The 22,897-nt window shown below is 42.1% G+C and overlaps 1 protein-coding gene and 1 long non-coding RNA gene across 3 annotated transcripts in view; one reads left to right on the plus strand and one right to left on the minus strand.

Moving 5' to 3' along the window:
• slc17a5 (solute carrier family 17 member 5) overlaps positions 1–2,802 on the plus strand; it is a 45,351-nt gene extending 42,549 nt beyond the window's left edge. For both annotated transcript variants that reach the window (XM_069885928.1, XM_069885929.1), the window contains exon 11: positions 807–2,802. In XM_069885928.1, coding sequence (XP_069742029.1) covers positions 807–926 — 120 coding nt within the window. In that variant the 3' untranslated portion in view covers positions 927–2,802. The remainder of the gene's footprint in view (positions 1–806) is intronic.
• LOC138736420 (uncharacterized) overlaps positions 1–22,897 on the minus strand; it is a 73,302-nt gene that overhangs the window by 38,259 nt on the left and 12,146 nt on the right. The window contains exons 2-3 of the long non-coding RNA XR_011340275.1: positions 6,658–6,730; positions 318–484 (exon numbers count right to left, since the gene is read on the minus strand). This is a non-coding gene — a long non-coding RNA (uncharacterized lncRNA). The remainder of the gene's footprint in view (positions 1–317; positions 485–6,657; positions 6,731–22,897) is intronic.

The raw sequence follows: 22,897 nt of genomic DNA on the forward strand, positions 1-22,897 counted from the left end.
AGAAATAGAGATTTCAACAAAGTATGCTGCAGGTTCATGAAAGGTGTCTTTATTTTGACAGTATGCAAGACTCCCAAAACCTAACCTAAAAGACTTCTTCAGATTGTAATGAAGTCGTAAACCATTTACAAGAACCCCTTATCCAGATGTTTTTTGTTTTTATCTGATTTTGGAACAATGGATCTCAGCAGTACAGTACCATCAGTAGAATACCTGTATTAGCGGTTAAACAGCAATAACAAACAACAGCAGGCTTTTTGAGCGCTGACATGATGCCACAAGTAGAAAATAAACATGAAATAGTGTTTAGTACTTACTAAAACCACTGCTGCCGCCAATCAACTATGGTCCCCACTCCTGCCCAGGAGCCTGAGGCGACTTCCTCGATGCGGACGGCATCATACCCAATGTTGATAATGGAGTCGCTGTTGCCAACTCCGGCTGCAGCCGATGCAGAAGACTTGAATCCAGCTCCTTTTGGCATCTTCCCAGCCAGAAGAAAAGATTTTGGGTTATTTTACTGTTATTGTAATCAAACTGTCACCAACAGAGTGTCAGAGCCCCACATGGGCAAGTCAGGTGTGAATTTTTTTCCACTTGTGATGTCATGGCGCACTAAAAAATTCTTTGGTTTTCGGATGTTAGAATAAGGGGTACTTGGAATTATTTAGAAATTTGTTCAATACCCTTTACATGTTTTCTTTAATATCGACAGCAGGAATGACATTACCTGTACATTTTAGATTAGTAGTCTGTTTTTCTTAAATCAGAATTTAGTTTCATTGTTTTCAATTTTGATTCCACAGCATACGGTTGCAGAATGGCGAAATGTGTTCTACATTGCAGCCAGTATTGATGTATTTGGTGCACTATTTTTCACTATCTTTGGGAAAGGTACAGTACAGTCTTGGGCGGTTGGTCTGTAATTGTACAATCCTAGGCCACTGATATTTTTCATGTATTATTAATGTACATGTATTCTTGATCATGTGACTTAAGTTTTCCCCTGCACACTTCATTCCGTAACAAACTCAGAATTAAGCAAATTAAATTTATTCTCAGTTGTGAAAGACTTAAATCTAATGGTGGATCCCATGCAGTCACTATTTCTAGCACACTTGAACTTGAACATAGCAGCAAGGGAGAGATAGATAATTTGAATAGAGGGACCCCTTGACCACCTGCTTCCTGGACCTGTGACTTCCCTTTTATGACTGCACTTGTGCCTAGTCATTGGAGTCCTTCAAATATTCCACAGAACTAGTACCCATGCTCCTCTGCACGCCAGGATTGCCTGACTTGGCGCCTTCAGTGTCAAACAACAGAAATTTGGTGCCTTCTTGAATCAGTTGGAAGAAGAAAATGCCAATTGGCAGGTTTTTGGCAGTTTTAGAAGATTTTTAGGATTTTTTATTCTGTTGGTGCTTTTTACAACTTTTATAAATTAAATTTTAAAAAATCTGGTGCCAAATCTGCCAACCAGTGACAAAAGAATAGGAGCATGGGACTAAAGAGAGCTAAAGTTTGAGCAGCTCCTCAGATACTGAAAGAAGAATTGGAATCACTTATATTCCGTGCATAACTATCTAGACCATAGAAATTAGTCTGGATAGTTAAGCAAAGAGCTAGGAGATATCGAAAAGAAACTACTCTCTTCTCATAAAGGGAGGAGCTCTCCAATGAACATGCTCCTCCCATCATTTCCAGATGTCAAAGCAGATTTTCAGGATATGTTTGGCCAGCAGGCAAGAGCAAGAAAGTGGAAAGTACACAAAAGCACAGCATCCAGTACGAAGAAAATTCCAAGAGACAAGTCACATTAGGGAGGATCATTCCCAAGGTGGTTTGAAGTCTTGGTTCCAAGAGGAATCATGGCTTGTCCTCTCAATATGCCTGTTGGTAGACATCCTGAAATCTTGTGGTCCACCTCACTGCTTCTGACTACAGTCACCTCAATGGTCAGTTACCCTTCTGCCAATGGGAAATAACTCTGGTTGAAGATAATCAGTACATATCCCAGTAAACAACAGAACAGTCCTATCAACAAATGCTGCCAACACTTGCTGTTTGACTCGTGGCAGAAATGAAATTGTAGTCAACATACACCATCTTATGATGTGTTTTGTGTGGGTGTTGCTGATTAAAAGTGGAAATTTACAACCTGTATATTTGCCTCGTTGGCATAGTGGTCAGTGCAACACCTTTCCAGCGCCAATGATTGGGACTGGGTTTCGAATCCTGCGCTGTCTGTAAGAAACTTGTATGTTCTCCCAGTTTCTGCTTGGGTTTTTGCTGGGGGCTCAGATTTCCTTCCACCGGTTCGAAATGTACTGGGGGGGTGTAGATTAATTGGGAGTAAATTGGGCGGCACGTGCTGTATGTCTAAATGAAAATTTTTTAAAAAATTATACTTTTGAGTTTTTCTCAGTGGGAAACTGAACTGCTGCTAAGACATTGTCTGGTTCTAACAGGCAATTAGATTCCTCAGTCCATCCTCTTTTGTTGCCAATTAACAAAGTGTCCAAACCAGCATCACAGGATTAAGGCCAGCAGTTGACTTATGATCAGCATTTATGAAATGCATTGTTAATTTGCCACATGACCTGTATTCATTGTCTTTCACATTGCTGAGTTCCCTTCAATCCTGCCAGCGGCAGTTAGCAGTTAATCTTTTTGTCTTTATCCTGCCTCATCAAGGGATTCTGGAGCTATTCAAAAAGAAAAGTGACCAAAGCATTTCTAAATTTTTTTGATGTGCAAATTTTAAATGCTGAAACCAAATAAAGTACACAGATTGCTACACTCAGTGTGCCGGCTTTAAATTTTCATTAAAAACTCTTTCAATAGTTTTTTTACAACTCATAAAATCAGTTAAATTTATCTAATTATCCAGCCCAGTTACTCAATCAATTGATTATTTTGGATCTTGTCTGCTTTCAGACACTCTGGTTCATTTCTAAATTGTTTTTGTACATTCTGAATATTTTAACTATTTCAACTCTCAATACATTTTTATTGTTGAATAAACGTGTAATCTGGGCTTCAGTAAAAGGACAAAAGACAAAGGAGGAAAAACCCAACACCCAACCCCAACCCACCAATTTTCCCCTGCACCCGCTGCAACCGTGTCTGCCTGTCCCGCATCGGACTTGTCAGCCACAAACGAGCCTGCAGCTGACGTGGACATTTACCCCCTCTATAAATCTTCGTCCGGGAAGCCAAACCAAAGAAGAAAAAGGATCAGCAGCAACATAATCTACATTGTATATCCTTTTGAAAAATATTTTCATATTCTTTGTCAACTATTTAATATTCATTGACAATTATATGACTGCTCAGGCAAGAACTGATTCAATTACTACTGACAGTGCAGTAAGCCACCAAATGAAAACAATTGCTTAAAATTGTCAAGTAGAGTTGTAGAGTTTTACAGAACAGAAACAATCCCTCTAGTCTTGTCACTTTTGCACACATTCATAGGTGCAGAATTAGGCCATGCAATCCATCAAGTTTGCTTCAACCCTTTTCAAATTGAAGTTTATTATCATCTGATGATATTTTTATTATTATACCCCCAGACAAAACATCATTCCTCTGGACCACGGTGTCCACACATACTCATACAATATACAGGACATAATAAACACATAAATATCAGCTTGGCAGTCATGATTTTGATGCCCCTGCACCTCCTTCCTGATGGTCGTGGGTCAAAGATACTGTGTGCTGGATGGAAAGGCTCTTCAATAATTCTTTGAAGCCTGTTTAAGCAATGCTCCCAGTAAATGTCAGTAGAGGAAAGGGAGATCTCAGTGACTTTTTTGGCCATTTTGATCATCCTCTGCATTGACCTCATCTGATGCTTTACTACCATGCACACAATAATACGGGACAGGACATTCTCAGTTGTGCTTCTATAAAATATTAAGATGGGGGCCTGAACCCTTGCCCTCCTCAATCTCCTTGGGATGTGTAGGCATTGCTACACATTCCTGGCTCATGAGAAGGTGTGGGTCTAGAATAGGGTGTCCTTTATGTGCACACCAAGGATCTTAGTGCTCGCCACTCTCTCCATGATGGAACCATCCTCCTACCCTCACCCCATAAACTTTGACCCCTAACTAATCAAGAACCTATAAACCTCGCTTTGGCACAGTTGGCATGGCAGTTAGCACAATGCCTTTACAGTGCCATAAATTGGGTTGGGCTTCAAATCCCACGCTGTCTGTAAGGAGTTTGTATGTTCTCCGAAGTCTGTGTGGGTTTTCCCGGGGACTCCAGTTTCCTCCCACCGTTCAAAATGTACCAAGGTTATAGATTAATTGGGTCACATATCTAAATTTAATTAAAAATTTTAAATTTAAATATACCCAGTGACTTGGTCTCCAGAGCCGTATATGACAATGAATTCCATAGATTTACCACCCTCTAGCTGAAGAAATTTCTCCTCATGTCTGTTCTAAAGAGATGTCCTTTTATTCTAAGGCTGTATCCTCTGGTCCTAGACTCTCCCATGACTGGAAACATCTCCAAGTCCACTCTATCCAGCCCTCTCAATATCCAGTATGTCTCAATGAGATCCCACTTTATCCTTCTAAATTGAGGGTCCAAACATGTCAAATGCTCCTCATACATTAACCTTTTCATCTTTGAATTATTCTCATAAGCCTCCTCTGATTTGGTGCCCAAAACTGCTCACAATATTCCAAATATGATCTGATGAAAGAAAATCTAAGCAAATGACATTCACTGACTCTCCTTTCTCCTGCTCCTTATTTGAATAATTCCAACAGATCTGTCAGACTTGATCTCCCATAAAATAAATTATGCTGACCTCTGCCAACTTTATCTTGCGCTTTCAAGTACCATGACATTTAATCCTTGATAATGAAGTCTAGAATCTTGCCAACAATTGAAGTTAAGCTAACTGGCCTATAATTTGCCTTTCTCCCTTCTTAAAGATTGGAGTGATATTTGTAATTTTTCAGTCCCATGGAACCATTCCTGACTCTAGTGATTCCTAAATGATCACTACTTAAAGCAATCCCAATTTCATCAGTTTCCTCTTTTAACGCCCTGGGGTGTAGTCAATCCTGTCCAGTTAACTTCGACATTCAGGTTCTCAAGCACCTTTTCCTTAGTAATAGCAATGACACTCACTTTTGGTCTGACTTGAATTTCTGGAACATTACTCGTGTCTTCCACAGTGAAGACTGACACAAAATACCGATTCAGTTCATCTGCCATTTCTTTGCTCCACACTACCACTTCTACAGCATAACTCTTCCTTCTCTTACTCTTTTTATATCTAAAATAACCTCGTATATTTTATATTATTGGGTACCTTACCTTCATATTTTATCTTTACTCTCCTTATTGCTCTTTTAATTACTTTCTGTTGTTTTTTTTAAAAAGGTACCCAATCCTTCAGCTTCCTGCTAATGTTTGCAATACTGTATGACCTCTCTTTTGGTTGTATGCTGTCTGACTTCACTTGACATCCACAGTTGCCAGACCCTCCCTATAGAATGCTGCTGTTTCTTTGGGATTAAATGATCCTGAATTATTCCCAGGAACACCTGTCATTGTCTACTATCTTCCCTTCTGATCAACTTTGGCCAGCTCTTCCCTTGTCCCTCCATAGTAACCTTTACTCAACTGTAATACTGACATATCTGATTTTTAGCTTCTCAAACTGCAGGGAAAATTCTATTATATTGGATCACTGCCCCTGAAAGGTTCCTTCACCTTAAGCTCCCTAATCAAATCCGGTTCATTGCACAACACCACATCGAGAATTGCCTTTTCCCTTGTGGGCTCAACCCTTGTAATCCTTGCTGCTATTTGGAGGCCTGTATATAACTCTTATCGGTTTTTTTTACCCTTTAAGTTCTCAACACCTCCCACAAGGATTCTACATCTTCTGGTCCGATGTTTGCTCTTACTAGGATGCATATCCTTGGATGTTTTGCTCACAGCTGTAATCCTCCTTCAGCCATGTCTCCAATATGTACATAATATCACACCTGCCAGTTTTTAACTGCACTTTTAATCTCATCTACTTTGTTCCTCCTGCAGTCTCCACTCAGGGAGCAAAAATCTCTGTTTATCATGCTCAAGGGCTGAGGCTCCTCCAGCACTATAGTATTTCATCTCAGCCTCAAAATCTTTTTTTTTTTTGCTGAATGTCAGTAACATGTTTCAAAATTTTAAACTTGAGTTCTATTTCCTTGTTTGAGGATTTTATATAGTTATAGCAGTTAAGTTCCAATATAAATTATACTATTTGAAACAAATCAAAAGTTGACTGTTTGCTTCAGTACTTCTGACTTGTTACAGCTAATGAGTTGTTAAGTAAAGCATAAATGGTACCCTTCACCAGTATTTCGATTGCAGGGAGTTTTAAACCTGTCGTGATGTTTTAAAAATAGAAAAATTGCTTTTTTTCTGCCACAAACACAATGGAATTTTTTAAAGAGAGAAATATTGAAAAGGATAGATTTAATCCCAAAGAAACAGTAGCATTCTATAGGGAGGGTCAGAATAGGATGAATGTTTTAATTTTAAGTGTGAGCTCCAGGTTTCAATTGTGTTTTCATTTTGTACTATATGCAAATCAACTAAGAATATTAAGAAAAGTTATTTCTAAAATGTTACCTGACATTTTTCTCCAAGAAAGTTCAAGGCACTTCAAGGTCATGCCTGGTGACCAAATTTGAAACGTCAGTTCCTGAAATCAGAATACATAAATTTTATATAAAAACATGTAAAGATTAAGAATGGTTGGAAGGAGTAGTAATTATTATTCAAGGAGGCTTTTTTTGTTATTCGTCATTGCTTACACTTTTATATAAGACCAGAAAATTGGCCATAATTGTTTAAAACTCGCATAATTTGCCACTAGCAACATTTGAATTGGCACATGTTTTATTCTTGAGCAGTCTTGTATCAACTAAGGAGGACAGTATATATAAGGATTAATTACATCATAGATTGACTAGCTTGTTACAAGGCTTTTTAGATGATCCAATGAAGTCACGTGATGCTGTAGCATCAGGTTGGAGAAACTTAGCTGTTCCAAAGGCAGCGACCTGTCAGAAGAATAAAATAGGAACATTACCAGAAGAAGGAAGCAGATGTAGAACTAGAATGCTTCAACAAAACAGAAGAGGAATCCAATTATAGCAATTATGAGGGTGTATAGTCAGAAGAAAAGGAAGAATTACAAAGAACCAGCAGACAGCTGAAAGCTCGGAAAGATAAAACTGCTAAGTCGAAGTATACAGAATTTAAATAAGCAAATGATGGTAATGAAGGAAATAAAGCACATTAAGTATATTTGAGTCTTAATGGAAAAACCAGATGTTAGAGTTAAGCATGTAGAAGTAGAGGTGAATATGCAAAAAAAATTTGAAGACATGGAAAAAAGTTAAAGGAGCAAAATTTGAAATTGAATCAATTAAAGGTCAGATGCAGAATATTCAAACTAATTTTATTACTGCTGAAGATCACATGGCTTAAAAATTGATGTCTTAGAAAATTTTAGTAGAAGTGTTATGGGCCCAGAACACCCCAAAACCTAGCAGCAATAGAAATTCACTGTGATAAATGATTACTTAAACAAAAGTTACTTTTAAATTTCTTTAAACATAAAAACAGGATCAAACTTTAACTTATTACTATTAACTTAACCCCCTTCTAATTCTAAGCGCATGTGTATGTAATGTGTACATAAATTCAAAAAACGTTCTTTGATTCACAGTCCAATCTCACTTCACTCCTCCAAGTTCACTGGTTGCAGGCAGTTCTTATACTGTGCACTGAATTTAACATTTATGAATTTCACCAGGCTTTGGTGATTGAAAGGTAAATGGTTACCACTCAGGAAGGTTCTTGTTGACTTTCAGAGAGGGATTTGTTGCTCGTTGGACTCAAACTGATTCCTTCAGATCAGCCACTTCAGTGTCTTGCTGAAGAAACTTGCCCCATCAGGGTTTTCCAGATGATAACCTTTCTTTCAGGTCACCACAGAGTTCCTTTTCTGTTTCCTTTATTTTAAGTGAAACCTCATACAGCCAGTCATCTCTTCTTGTATAGACCACAAGGGCTTTGAATAGGCTGAACTAAGAACTCACAACGCGTCTTCAAAATGGGCTTTTTCCACAAGCTTGCCATCTTGTCATGTTCCATTCCCAGCTGCTGCTACTGAACTATAGAACACAATTCTCTCTCACACACACAGAGAGAACTATATGACCCTCTTAGAACAGCAAATTGCATTCAGACACACTGCGGAAACCTAACCTAATCTTCTGATTTCATTCATCTGTTGATTTCCAAAACAATAATCCATTATTCCACAGCATGTCCAATTAACACCTACTTGTGAAGTCCTTATATGCATTCTTTAAAGTTTTTGCAAAGCCGGAACTGTCTGGCTTGAGCAGAGCACTGGCATTTTAAATGAGATCTGTTCTGAATTGTTTGTATGTGACCTACACTAAAAAAAACCTGCCACAATTTATCTCCTTTTAAATCATATCTATATACAATATAAAATATAACAATCCATCACAAGAAGAAATAATATAAAAAATGTGCGTCTTGAAGGGGATGAAGGAGATGATATCAGACAATTTTTGCAACGATGGATCCCACAAAATCTTGGAGTTAAAGAATTTCAGGGAGATATTGAGATAGGAAGAACACATCAAGCTTTAAGACCTCATCCATAACCAGATCAAAAGTCACGTCCAATACTAGTTAAATTCAAGAGGGAATATTTTGCAACTAGCAGCTAAACGAGCAAAGGAAAGACAAGGATCTTTAGAAAATAATGGAAATAAGATCTTTTTCTATCCAGATACAAGTTTTGAATTGCTGAAGAAAAGAATTTAATCCAATTAAAAATGTACTGTGGAAAAAAGGCTATACTTTTGTTTTAAGATATCCAGTCACCCTGAAGGTTTTTGTTCCAGAAAATTGAAACAATTTTTTTTTGTTGAAAACCAGAGAAGGCTAAACAATATGCTGACTCTTTGCCAGATATTCGTCAAGAAGAGATGAAAACTGAGCAGCAGAGTACAATCTGAAAGACATTTTTAACTGATAAAGGGTAATCTGTTTAGGTTTAAATTAATGATATGTGACAACTTTTTAGGGAGAGCTGGGAGGGACGGGGTTGACAGCATTTGTGGCACAGGCTACTGCCTGTAACATGGAGGGAGGGGAGTAATGTTCTGTGTAACAACATTAGGAGAGATTTCTCGTTTTTCTATCTTTACAGGGTTTCCTTGACTTTTCTCATGTTCTTTACATCTGGAATAGATGATAATAATCGTCCTATATATGAAAATATAGTAGAACTAGGAGTTGGAAGTGATGAAGTATGGATGAAATGGCAAATTTTGTAATTATCATCATTAACAGGATTAAAATCAAATTAAAAGAAAGAAATTAATGGTATATATGAAAAAGATTAAAGTGAATATTGCTTTACTACAAGAAACATATTTAACTGAAGTTGAACATCAAAAATTGAAAAGAGATTGGGTAGGACATGATGTAGCATCTTCATTTAATTCCAAGGCTAGAGGACAAGCAATTTTGATTAATAAAAGCCTTCCAGTTAAAATACAAAGTATTATTATGGATTCAGTAGGTAGATATATAATGGTACATTTTTTTTCTGAATTTTGGACTTTTTTTAAATATCCACCAAATATAGATGATGAGAAATTTGTGCAAGAAACATTTTTGAATTTAGCAAATGCTAATGAAAATGTATTAATAGGAGGAGACTTTAATTTTTGCCTTGGAGGGGTCTGGGAGAAATGTTATTAAAAGTAAAGCTGCCAAAGTTACACCAGTCATTAATGAAAGATATGAGATTAATAGATGTATGGAGGAAAATTCATCTAAAAGAAAGGGATTATTCTTTTTATTCGAAAAGACCTGATTCTTATTCCAGAATTGGTTTTCTTAATATTGACATAATTGCAAGAAAGAATAAAAAGAGTAGAGAATAAAACAATAATTTTAATCAGATCACATTTATTTTTAGCAAAATTAATAGAAGATGGAGAGAAATCAGTTTATAGATGAAGATTTAATTCTATTTTGTTAAAAAGGAAGGATTTTTGTGAGCTTATGAAAAAGCAAATATGGATATTTTTTGAAATTAATTCTAATTCAGCAATGAATAAGTTTATTTTATGGGATGCAATGAAAGCATATCGAAGAGGTCAGATAATAGCTTATGCATCCAAGATTAAAAAGTAGAGCAACTTGAGAAAGAAATAATAGAAAAAATTTACATATTTAACAACATTCCTTTTTCCTCATTTGATTGTATAAGAAATTAAAGTATTGTAGTGCTGGACACAGCCAAGAAAAGACTCAGCCACCACATTGAAAGTCGTTAATGACTGTTTTTATTCAAATTCAGCGTGCGCCCTTTTAAGGGCAGCATGAGCTCAGTCACCTCGTGCATTGTGACATCATAATCGCTGCCCCAGGCGCGCGCTGGGCAGGAGACTTGAGGCAGGGAGAAAACTCTGACAGCGCCATCTTCCTATGGCTGCCCCACCACCTGGCATTACACACGGAGCCGGTTCGCCATGAGAGAGTGCGTCACCACACAACCCCCCCCACCAGAACAAGCTACGCATCCCGCTGCTTGGGCAAGGCCATTTGACTAGCTGTGATAGGTCTAAGTGAACTGCCTTCAAACGGTCCATGGTGAAAAATTCGTCTTTACCCCCTATGTCCAATGTGAAAGTCCTGCCAGACCACCCTTGTATGGACCCTCGTACGTGCATTGTAAAGGTGCCATATGTGGGCCACGCCGAACAAATACAAATTCCGCTGAGTCCAGCTCTTTGGGACGATGTATCAGCTGGATGCCATGATGCTAGGGAGGCGAGGGAGCTAGCGAGGAAAGTTTCTTACGGAGATCTGCCAAAAGGTTTGCATGCTCGGATGTGAGGTTAGGCTCTGGGCAAAAAGAACTCACCAGGCAGTGAAAGCGGCGCTGTAGACCAGTTCCACAGAAGACACCTGTAGGTCCTCCTTGGGATCTGTTATGATGTCGAGGAGGACCCAGGACAGTTCATCTGCCCAGCCTGGACCAGTGAGGTGAGCCATGAGGGGGGATTTCATATGACGATGATACCTCCACCAAACCATTTGCTTGCGGATGGTAGGTTGTGGTGTGGTGGAATTTAATCCCCAGGAGGTTTGCCAGTTGAGCCTAGAGTGCGGAGGTGAACTGGGCGCCCCTTTAACTGGTGATGTGCGCTGGGAATCCGAACCTAGCGATCCAGTGACTGACTAGGTTCCTGGCGCACGTCTCTGTGAAGCCTCTTTGATGGAAATGGCCTCCGGCCATCTCGTGGTCCAATCGACTATTGTGAGAAGGTAGCGTGGTTCTCTGGACACCAGCAGAGACCTACGACGTCAACATGGATGTGCTGAAATCTCTGCGCCGCCGGGTCGAATTGCTGGATTGAGGCCTGCGTATGCCGGTGGACCTTGGAGGTCTGGCACCTGGTGCAGTTCCTCGCCATCTTGGCCACCTTTTTGAGCCCGTGCCACACAAACCGCTGTGCCACCATTTGCACTGAAATCTTCACCAAGGGGTGGGCGAGGTCATGGACTAAGCTGAAAACCCTTGACCTCCACTGCGGTGGGACTACTGGGTGCGGCAAGCTGGTGGAGATGTCGCAGAGCAGCATGTCTGGGCTGTTGGGCAACTGAATGTCCTGGAGCTCGAGACCAGAGATGGCAGTCTGGAGAGCCTGTGTCTCTGTGTCCAGCTTTTGGGCCTGTGCCAAATATGCATAGTCAAGGCCGGGGGCGAGAGCATTGATTGCCGGATGAGAGAGCGCATCCGCCACGATCTTGCCTTTGCCTGCCCTGTGCCAGATGTCGGTGGTGAACTCCGACATGTAGGAGAGGTGCGTTGCTGGCGAGCCAACCATGGATCTTTGGCCATCGCAAGTACCTATGTGAGGGGCTTGTGGTCCGTGAACACCGTGAAGGGACGATCCTCCAAAAAGTATCGAAAGTGCTGGAGGGCCAGGTACGGTGCCAGGAGCTCCCGGTCGAAAGTACTGTACTTGAGCTCCAGTGGGCGCAGCTGCTTGCTAAAGGTGGCCAGCAGGCACCATGTCCATTAAGCCACTGCTCGAGTATGCCCCCACTGCCATGGCTAAGGCATCTACCGAGAGCGCTGTGTGTCCCTCTGGGCGTGGGTGCACCAATAGAGTTGTGTTGGTGAGTTCCTCCTTTGTTGTGGCAAAAGCAGTCTCTACCTCCTCCGACCAGGTCAGGACTTACTCCTTAGTGGCGATCAATGCAAACAGTGGTCGCTTGGTGCAGGCGGTGCCGGGGATGAACCGATGATAAAAATTCACCATCCCCATGAACTCCTGCGGGCCCTTGAGGGTGGTTGGCTTGGGGAACTGTTGGATGGCCGCGACCTTCTCTGGTGCTGGGGCAGCATCTGCTACCGAGATGGTGTGCCCCAGGAACTGCAGCGTCTGCTTGCCAAACTGGCATTTGGCAACATAGACCATGAGGTCAAACTCCTCCAGACGGGCAAACAGGGTACGGAGGTGGGCCTTGTTGTCTTTGCGGTTGCGACTGGCGATAAGGATATTGTCCAGGTAGATAAATACATAGTCCCTACCCACTACGTCCATGAGGCGCTGAAAAGTCTGGGCTGCATTCTTGAGGCCGAAAGGCATACGCAGGAATTCAAAGAGGCCAAAGGGGGTGATGATCGCTGTCTTGTCGATGTCCTCGGGGTGGACTGGGATCTGATGATACCCCTGCACCAGACTGACCTTGGAGAAGACTTGCGCACCGTGGAGATTGGCTGAGAAGTCCTGAATGTGGGGAACCGGGTACCTGTCCGGTGCGGTCGCATCGTTCAAACACCAGTAATCGCCACAGGGTCTCCAGCCCCCTGAAGATTTGGGGACCATGTGGAAAGGGGATGCCCAGGCGCTGTCCGAGCAATGGACGATACCCAACTCTTGCAGTCGGGAAAATTCCTTTGCCAGCTGTGGCTTCTCAGGCAGAAGTCATCTGGGCTTGGCGTGCAGTGGGGGGCCCTGTGTGGAGATATGGTGGTATACCCCGTGCTGGGGTAAGGTGGCGCTGATTCGTGGTTGTAGGATGGCGGGGAATTCATGGAGTATGTTTGAATACTCATCCCTAGAAATGGCGATCTTGGGCCTGCAGGCGTTCGTGATGTCCAGGCGCACCGAATAGAAGGTGTGAGCGTTGACCAGCCTCTTGCCCTTCATGTCGACCAACAGTCCGTGTGCCCTCAGGAAGTTGGCCCCTAACAACGCAGTACCCACTGAGGCTAACATGAACTGCCAGCGTAATTTCTCTTTCCCGATCTGGATCTGCACCCAATGGGTACTGAAGGTCTTGATGGCGGAACCATTGACTGCCCGCAGGGTGGGACCACGAGATTGGGTGTGTCTCGAGGATGGTGGGAGGTAGAACGCATAGCTCCGCTCCTGTGTCCACCAGGAAATGTCGGCCGGTGGACTTGACAATGATGTGAAGGAGGCTGTCCATGTGGCCAGCCGTCACAGCCATCAACGGTGGCCGGCCGGGTCATTTCCCCTGGTAGTCACATGGTTGTTGGTACTTACGAGCTTGCGCTCCCCAGCGCTGATGGTAAAAGCACCAGGTGGAATGGTGCTCCTCTGGCTTGTACTTGGGTGAGTGTTGCCGCTGGCTGGCTCTTTGTCCTGCAACCTGACCAAGGGCTGCTTCATTCTCCCTCTTGGTGCGCCAGAGGGTGTCCACTTGGGCTGCGACTTGGCGTGGATCCGTGAAGTCCTCATCCACCAGGAGTAGTTGGATGTCCCCGGGCATCTGCTCGAGGAAGATCTGATGGAATAGGAAACAAGGTTTGTGATCCTCCGCCAGCGCCAGCATCTCGTCCATTAGGGCCGATGGCGTGCGGCCCCCAAGCCTGTCGGGGTGCAGGAGTCTGTAGGCACGCTGTTGAGTGGAGAGCCCGAAAGTACCAAAGAGCAGGTTCTTGAGGGCAGGATATTTACCCTTGGCCGGTGGATTGTGTATTAGATCGTCCACCCTAGCTGCCATTTCTTCGTCCAGCACGCTCACGACGTGATAGAACTTCGTGGCGTCTGCTGAAATGTTTCTCGGTTGAAACTGTGCCTCCGCCTGCCCAAACCACTATGCGGGCGATGGGTCCAGAAGGGGGGCAGTTTGATAGCAACAGTGTTGATCTCTGCTGGATCCATGTTCTTGAGACCAGAGAGGCATCTGGGCTCAAAGGGGTGACCAATGTAGTGCTGGACATAGCCACTACATTGAAAGTTGTTAATGACTTTATTCAAATTCAGCACACGCCCTTTTAAGGGCAACATGAGCTCAGTCATCTCATGCATTGTGACATCATAATTGCTGCCCCAGTTGTGCGCAAGGCAGGAGACTTGAGACAGGGAGAAAACCATGACAATGCCATCTTCCCATGGCTGCCTCACTATGTGGCGTAACACACGGTCCAGTTCACCATGAGAGAGTGCACCGCCACAGTATAATACTTTGCAAACATAAAATAGAAAGAGATACTAAGCAAAGATACTATGAGTTAGGAGAATTCTTGCATGGCAATTAAAAACAGAACAAGTTTCTCGGACAATTATAGCAACTAAGAAAGAATCAAATCGGATAATAAACCACAAGAAACAAATGAAAATTTTAGAGTTTGATAAAAGTCTACATCAGTCAGAATCGTTAAAAGATGATAATAAAATAGAAGAATTTTTATCTCAAATAAAATTACTAAAATTAAATATGGAAGATCAAAGAATATTGGCTACTCCATTTACTTAAAAGGTGGTTAAAGAAGCATTAAGTTCTTTACAAAATAATGTCTCCAGAAGAAGATGGCTTTCCCTCTGAATTTTGTAAAGCATTTAAAGATTTATGGAAGCATTAGAACAGGTGGGAAAGACAATATAACAGAATCAATTGAGGCACCAATAACAATGATTCCAAAAAAAGGGAAAGATCCTAAGAAACCATCATCACATAGACCTATTTCATTGTTAAATGTAGATTATAAAATAATATCTAAAATATTAGCAAATAGAATAGCAAACTATTTACCTAAATTAATAAATATTAATCAAATTAGATTTGTTAAAAAAGGAAATTAGCAGATAATGTAACAAAATTAATGAGTATAATACATGTAGCACAGTTAAAAGGTACCTAGTATAGTAGTTACTTTAGACACTTGATAGACTTGAGTGGGATTTTTAATTCAAAGTTTTAAGTAAATTTGGAATAGCACATTTATAGATTGGGTCAGAGCTCTATATAATAAAACTAAAGTGAAAGTAGTAACAAATGGGAAAATATCAGAATCTTTTTCATTGTTAGATTAAGTCGACAAGGATATCCATTGTCATCTTCATTATTTATTTGAGCAATAGGGCCTTTGGCAGAATTAATTAGCCTTGATAATGATATTAAAGATTTTAAAATAAATTGGCTATAAGATAAATTGTAATCAAAGTGAAATTATGCCTATAGTAAAGGCAGATTATGAGCAGTGTAAAAAGGAAAATAAATTTAAGTGGCAGAGAAATACAATTAAATATAAAGGTATTAAAATTGATAACAATTTAAATAATTTATTTAAATTGAATTATACACCATTGCTTAAGAAAGAAGAAGATGATTTACAGAAATGGAAGGAACTATCAATAGGAAGGGTTAATTGTATAAAAATGAATATATTCCCAAGAGTACAGTATTTATTTCAAACGCTACCTATATTTATACCATCAAAATTTTTTCAAGAATTAAATATGTAAGTATGTAACAAAATTTATTTGGAAGGGAAAAATTAACATGGAAATTTGAATTAGAAGGACTACAATGACCAAATTTTAAAAATTATTAAAAGAGCAGCACAATTGAGGTTTTTCTCTACTTTTTTTTCCAAGAGGGAGAAAGCCAGTATGGATTTATATAGAAATGAATAAAATAGAAGATAAGTTGGGGAATTTTATATATATATATTTATATATATATGTATATATATGGAATGATAAGCTCTTTCTTGGAAATAGATATTCCTTTGTTAAAACATCTCTCTAAAATATGGAATAAAATATATTTAGAAAGGGAATAAGAAATTTTCAGATACCAGGAATGATATTGAGTCAGAATCAACTCATTCCTTTTAAAATAAATAATAAATGTTTTGGTAAGACAATAAAATATTATTTTCAAGGTTCAATTTTAATGACATTTGAGCAATTGAAAAGTAGGTATGGAATACAAAACAATATTCTCTTATCAGTTAAAGACATATTGAAGAGAAAATTTAGGTCCAGATTTAATGTTACCTGAACAAAGTTATTTCGAACAATCAATAATAGATATAAATATAAAAAGGTTTATTTCAATTAATATACAATTTTTGCAGAAAGGAATTAATAAATCAGGAGTTCATAAGTCAAGACAAAGATGGGAGAAAGATTTAAAAATAAATATTCAAGAGGAAACTTGGTTTGAATTTTGTTAGGATAGTATGACTAACACAATTAATGTCCAGAATATAATGTCCAAAATAGAATAGTACAATGTAATTTTTTTTACATTAACTTAATCTTACTCAACAGAAATTAAATGGATTAAATTCTAGTTTTTCAGATAAGTGTTTTAGATGCAATAAAGAAATAGGTACTTCTTTTTTTTACATTTTTACGTGCGAATGTTCAAAATTAAGACCCTTTTGGACAGAACTGGGTTTATTTTTGGAAAGAGTTACAATAGTTAAGTTTTCTCAAGATTCAATTTTTTTTAAACTTGGAAATATTTTGACACAGAATTGAAATTGAAATTAAATAAACAAACATAATTTTAAAAAATAGCCCTAGCAGTAGCCAGAAAATGTGTAGCATGTAGCGACGCACATCCTCATGGCGAACCAGCCCTGCTTGTATCGCCACGTGGTGGGGCAGCCATGTGGAAATGGCATCATCAGAGGTTTCTCTCTGCCTCCAGCATCCCTTCCAGCACACACCCTGGGCCGTGATTATGATGTCACAATGTACCAGATGACTGAGCTCATGCTGCCCTTAAAGGGACATGCTGAATTTAAATAAAAACAGTCATTAACAACCTTTGGTGTGGCAGCAGTAATTAATTTCAGCTCCTGCAAGCGCCACAGTGGTGACCCCGATGGGCCAAGACGACTATCTGGACCCAATGAACGATGGACGAGGTGAACGTAGTAGCCCTCAAACTTACCCCCTTCTGGCCCCAACGCCCATGGACGTGTTTCGGGCAGGCGGAGGCACAATTCCAACTCTGCAACATCTCAGCCGACACTACAAAATTTTACCACGTCGTGGGCGCGCTGGAATAGGACATGGCGACGAGGGTGGATGACATCATTCACCGGCCACCAGCAGTGGGAAAGTATACCGCCCTCAAAAATCTACTCCTGGGGAAGTTTGGCCTCACTCCCCAGCAGTGTGCTTCCAGGCTCTTACACCTGGATGGGTTGGGGGGATCGCAGCCCCTCAGCCCTCGTGGACGAAATGCTGACCCTGGCGGAGGATCATGAACCATATTTCCTCTTCTGCCAGATATTCCTTGAACAGATGCCAGAAGATATCCAGCTCCATCTGTTCGAAGAGGACTTTTCCGACCCCAGCAAGGCTGCAGCCCGGGCAGATGCCCTCTGGCACGTAAAACAGGAGAACGAGGCAGCCCTCAGCCAAATCTCTAAGCCAGGGCCCCTCCATCTGCAGGATACCCCCAAGCACAAGCTGGAGGAAATCCAGTCAACATGGGGCTTTTATCACCAGTGCTGGGGAGTGAAAACCTGCAAGTGCCGTCAGCCCTGCGACTTCCATGGAAACGGCCAGGCCAACCGCCGTTGATGGCTGCGACGATTGGCCACATGAACAGCCTCCTTTACATCACTGACAAGTCCACGGGCCTCCGGTTCCTGGTGGACACGAGCTGAGCATCCTCCCCCCTTCAGCACTGGAAACTCAAACCCGGACCCCTGGCCAACCCTGCGGGCTGCCAATGGTTCCGCAATCAAGACCTATGGCACCTGTAGGGCACAGATACAGATCGGATATCAAAGATTCAGTTGGAGGTTTGTTCTGGCCTCAGTGGACACTGCCCTGTTAGGGGCTGACTTCCTAAGGGCTCACGGTCTGCTGGTGGACGTGAGGGACAGGACCTCACCTTCAACACCCGCACCTTTCGTTTGGTGAGCCTGGGCACGGTGGATGATGACAGACTCAAAATTGCCACGGTAGCCACCACCACAGACGAGTTCGCCGAGATCCTCAGTGAATTCCCTGCCATCCTGGAGCTACACTTCGACATCGCCTCCCCATGCCTTGGAGTTTTCCATCACATCTCCACGAAAGGCCCCCCTGCTGCACGCCAGAGCCAGGCGGCTGCCACCAGAGAAGCTAAAACAGGCAAAAGAGGAATTCTCCAGGCTTCAGGAGCTGAGCATTGTTCGGCAGTCGGACAGCACTTGGGCGGCGCCACTGCACATGGTCCCTAAGTCATCAGGGGGTTGGAGGCCCTGCGGAGACTACAGATGGCTAAATGATGCCACAACTCCAGACAGGTACCAGGTCCCCCATATCCAGGACTTCACAGCCAACCTCCATGTCAAGTGGTTCTTTTCAAAAGTTGATCCGGTGAGCGCATACCACCAAATCCCGGTACACCCCGATGACGTTGGAAAGACCGCCATTATCACCCCTTTCTGCTTGTTCTAATTCCTCTGGATGCCATTCGGGTTGAAGAACGCAGCCCAGATGTTCCAGCGCCTCATGGACTTTGTCTTTATCTACCTCGATGATATCCTGGTAGCCAGCCACAGCTGCAAAGAGCACAAGGCCCATCTCCATACCCTGTTCGTCTGGCTGGCAGAATTCAGCCTCACGGTCAACAAGGCCAAATGCCAGTTTGGGAAACAGACATTGCAGTTCCTGGGGCACACCATCTCAATGTTTGGGGCAGTTCCGGCACCGAAGAAAGTGGCAGCTGTCCAGCGTTTTCCCAAACACTATTCTCTCAAGGGCCTCCAGGAATTCATGGGAATGGTAAATTTTTTAACAGAGATTCATCCCCAATGCCACGCGCATCATGTGCTTTCTTTGCGTGCTGATCGTGACGAAAGAGAAGACCCTGGCCTGGTTGGAGGCGGCGGATGAGGCCTTTACTGCAACAAAACAGGCCCTCTCAGAGCCGACTTTGTTGGTGCACCCACTCCTGGAAGTGCACACGGCGCTCTCGGTCGATGCTTCTGCCATAGCAGTCGGTGGGGGGGGGGGGGGTACTGAAACAATGGCTGGCCTTTTTCAGTAAGCATTTGTGGCCGCTGGAGCTTATATAGTGCATTCAACAGGGAGCTCCTGGCGCTGTATCTGGCCATCCTCCACTTCCGCTACTTCTTGGAGGGCAGAACGTTCCCCATTTTTACCAATCACAAGCCCTTCACCCAAGCACTGGCTATGGCTAAGGACCTGTGGTCAGCCAGGCAACAGCGCCACCTGTCCTACATATCCGAATTCACAACAGAAATCCGGCACAGGGCGGGCAAGGAGAATGTGATCGCGGATGCGCTCTCCCGCCTGGCCATCAGCATGCTAGTTCCTGGCCTCAACTCCTTGGGATTAGGATGGCACCCAAGGAGGACCTGCAAGCTTCATCAGCAGAAATGGTTTACAGCGCACCACTCTCACTGCCAGGCAAATTCTTCGACCCAGAGGCCAAGATGAGGCACAACAAAGGTGAGAGGCTTGTAGACCTCCGTAAACAACTGGGCAACCTAATCCCACCACCCCCATCACGCCACGGCACCCGACCATCCCATTGACCGAAAGATCTGGATGTGGTGCAATTTGTGTTCGTCCAGAGAGGACCACAGAGGGCCCCACTGTAGCGCCCATGTGAAGGGCCATACATGGTTCTCCAGCAGTCAGGTGGGATTTTTACTTTAGATGTGGGGGGCAGGGAAGAACTGTTTACTGTGGACCACTTAAAGGCTGCTCGTTTGGACATCACAGCCGGTGCAGAAGGCCGTGGCCAAGCGCTGGGGCCGGCCCCCAAAGCAACAGGACACGTATCCGGTTCAGGGGGTGGGTTGTGTAGCGGCGCACATCCTCATGGCAAACCAGCCCTGCTTGTATCGCCATGTGGTGGGGCAGCCATGTGGAAGTGGCATCATCAGAGGTCTCTCTCTGCCTCCAGCATCCCTTCCAGCGCACACCCTGGGCAGCGATTATGATGTCACAATGCACCAGGTGACTGAGCTCATGCTGGCCTTAAAGGGGCGCGCTGAATTGGAATAAAAACAGTCATTAACAACCTGCGGTGTGGCAGCAGTGATTCCTTTCAGTTCCTGCAAGCACCACAGGCAGTAACTTGGAAATCAGATGTGTATTTGGGAATGGGTAGATGGCGTACTGAAATAGGTAGTTGGATACCACTTGAAAAAATTACATATAATTTATATAACAAATTTGAAATTTTTGAAAAAAATTTGGAAATCATTTACACATTGTAGGAATTAAGTTGTCATCACCTAACCTGAACCTTCCGACTTCTAAAATCAAGAAAATTAAGATATGTTAAATTTTATTTGATAGTTATAGTAAGTTTTTATAAATACTATCCAGTTGATTTCTTTCTACTTTTTTTTCTATTGGGTTGGTGGGGGGAGGGGGATGATGGGAGGGGAAATTAAAATAAAATCACTATGTATTATTTTCGAATAAGAAATTTATCTATGTTTTTAAATAAAATTTTCAAAAAAGTTGGGATCAGAGATTATACCTTTTTTAACCAATGGATGTATTCACATTAATATAATCAAAGTATTTTATGACAAAAACTAAATGTGTTTAATATTGTTACAATGGAAACTCAAGACCGCTTTAGCAAAATAGTAAACCAAGAGGGAGGGGATTTTACAAATGTGCAACTTTGAAAATGCACGTTAAAAGAAAAACAAAGTTCTTCCTTAATGACTTTGGAGTAATGCTGGAAACATAAAGAAGTCAAAATTTTATGAATATATCCAATTAAATAACAATATTCAATCTTCAAACTCATTGCGCAACATAATGGTTGCAAATGGCATGGCTCTGGTGGATAGATGATGTCATTTATATTTCCAATATCAGACTCTTGAAGAGATAACTTGTTCTAAATTGTGCCATGGAAAGGTATTTCAGGTGTATGGAGATAATGATTCAAGGATCAGGTGAAAGTCTGCATGAAAAATGCAGCATTTCCACTGATATGCTGGTGTATGACTGCACAACATGGAAGAGCATTGAGGATGGGAATGAGAATCTCAAATCCATGTATCAAGCAGACACAAAAGCCCTTAATAAATGGCAAAAGGAGTGCATAACCTCATCCAGCTACCTACTCATTAACCATCTCCCGCCTACTCCATCTCTAGGAGAATCTATGGTTCCCATTTAGCATTATAGTAACCTTAGAACCCAAAGCTGGAGTAGAGGTACATCACCCTTGATCTTGAGTGACTGCCAAAGAAGATGAAGGTGACAACAGCTAGAGTCTTTTTAATGGTTTGTTTTAGATAAAATAGACCAAGAAAACAATTGGTTTCCTGTTTCAGTCTGTTATTTTCCTTTCCAGTTTTCCATTCTCCCATCTAAATGGGAAAACTAACTTTTGGATTCAGTTCTGATGTTTCCTAACAGTAAACAGAAGTAGAGAGAGAACCATACAACTTTATGATTCAAACACATAGATAACCTTGCAAATTTTCTCTCATCCATAACACCAACCTGCCCATGATTAATTAACATGTATAAGGAATTCGTCTAATTTCTCACCAGGGAGGTGGAGACTGACCTGTTTGATCGAGAGAACAAATTGCAATAAATTAGGGCTTGATTGTGTCTATTATAATTGGATTTGAATGGTAACATTCAGCAGTAACTGTTTTAGCTTGATTTAAACATGTAATTAAGGAAAATGCACCTAATTTTGTTGATCGTGTTCCTATGAAATATTTTCACTTGTTAATCTGTTCCTGAATACATTTGATGAACATCTATTTTATTATATTGTGGTCGCACTAGCCGCATAGCAAGCAAAAAAAAGTAGAAAATGAATTGAATCAACTGACTTTAATAGAACTTGCGCGTGCTTAAATTCCTCGGAACCCAATGACGCTTGCGACTCCTGGGACCTTTATGACATCAGCCGCCAGACTGTGGGCTTGCCCTGCATTTGGTGCTCTGGGATTCCGTGAGCTGGTTCACTTGTTGGATGGACGAGGTCCCACACGACTCTCCCCCGAACAGTGTTAGGAGGTGTGGAGTCCACGACCAACACTTCTTTATTTTGTTTGGGTGGCCAACTTCATCGGTATGGAGGTGGCACAGTCACAGGGTGTTCCAGGTCTAGATGCGCAGGCTTGAGGTGGTCAATGGTGAAGATCTCCTCTTGGCTGCTCACTTTGAGGACCCATGTGATTCCATTCTAATGCACCATCTTGTACAGGCCCTCATATGGCCACTGGAGTGGAGTCTGGTGCATGCCCCTGTGGACAAAGATGAAGTCGTAGTCCTGGAGGTCCTTGAGGAATGAGGTTGAGACAGGAGCTAGTGTCTCAGAGTCTTGTAAGCACTGCCACTGGTGTCTCCTTTGTGACACGGGCTGCTAGCACAAACTCGCCAGAAACCATCAGCTGTATACCAACTCTGCCAAAGATGTGGCTAAGTCTTCTTTGGGCGTCATGTGGAAACCAAGAAGCACCCATGGAAGCTCATCCACCCAAGCTGGGCCTCAGAGGCATGCCATC

Source organism: Narcine bancroftii, chromosome 6 (assembly GCF_036971445.1).
Source record: "Narcine bancroftii isolate sNarBan1 chromosome 6, sNarBan1.hap1, whole genome shotgun sequence".
In the NCBI taxonomy this organism is placed as follows: domain Eukaryota; kingdom Metazoa; phylum Chordata; class Chondrichthyes; order Torpediniformes; family Narcinidae; genus Narcine; species Narcine bancroftii.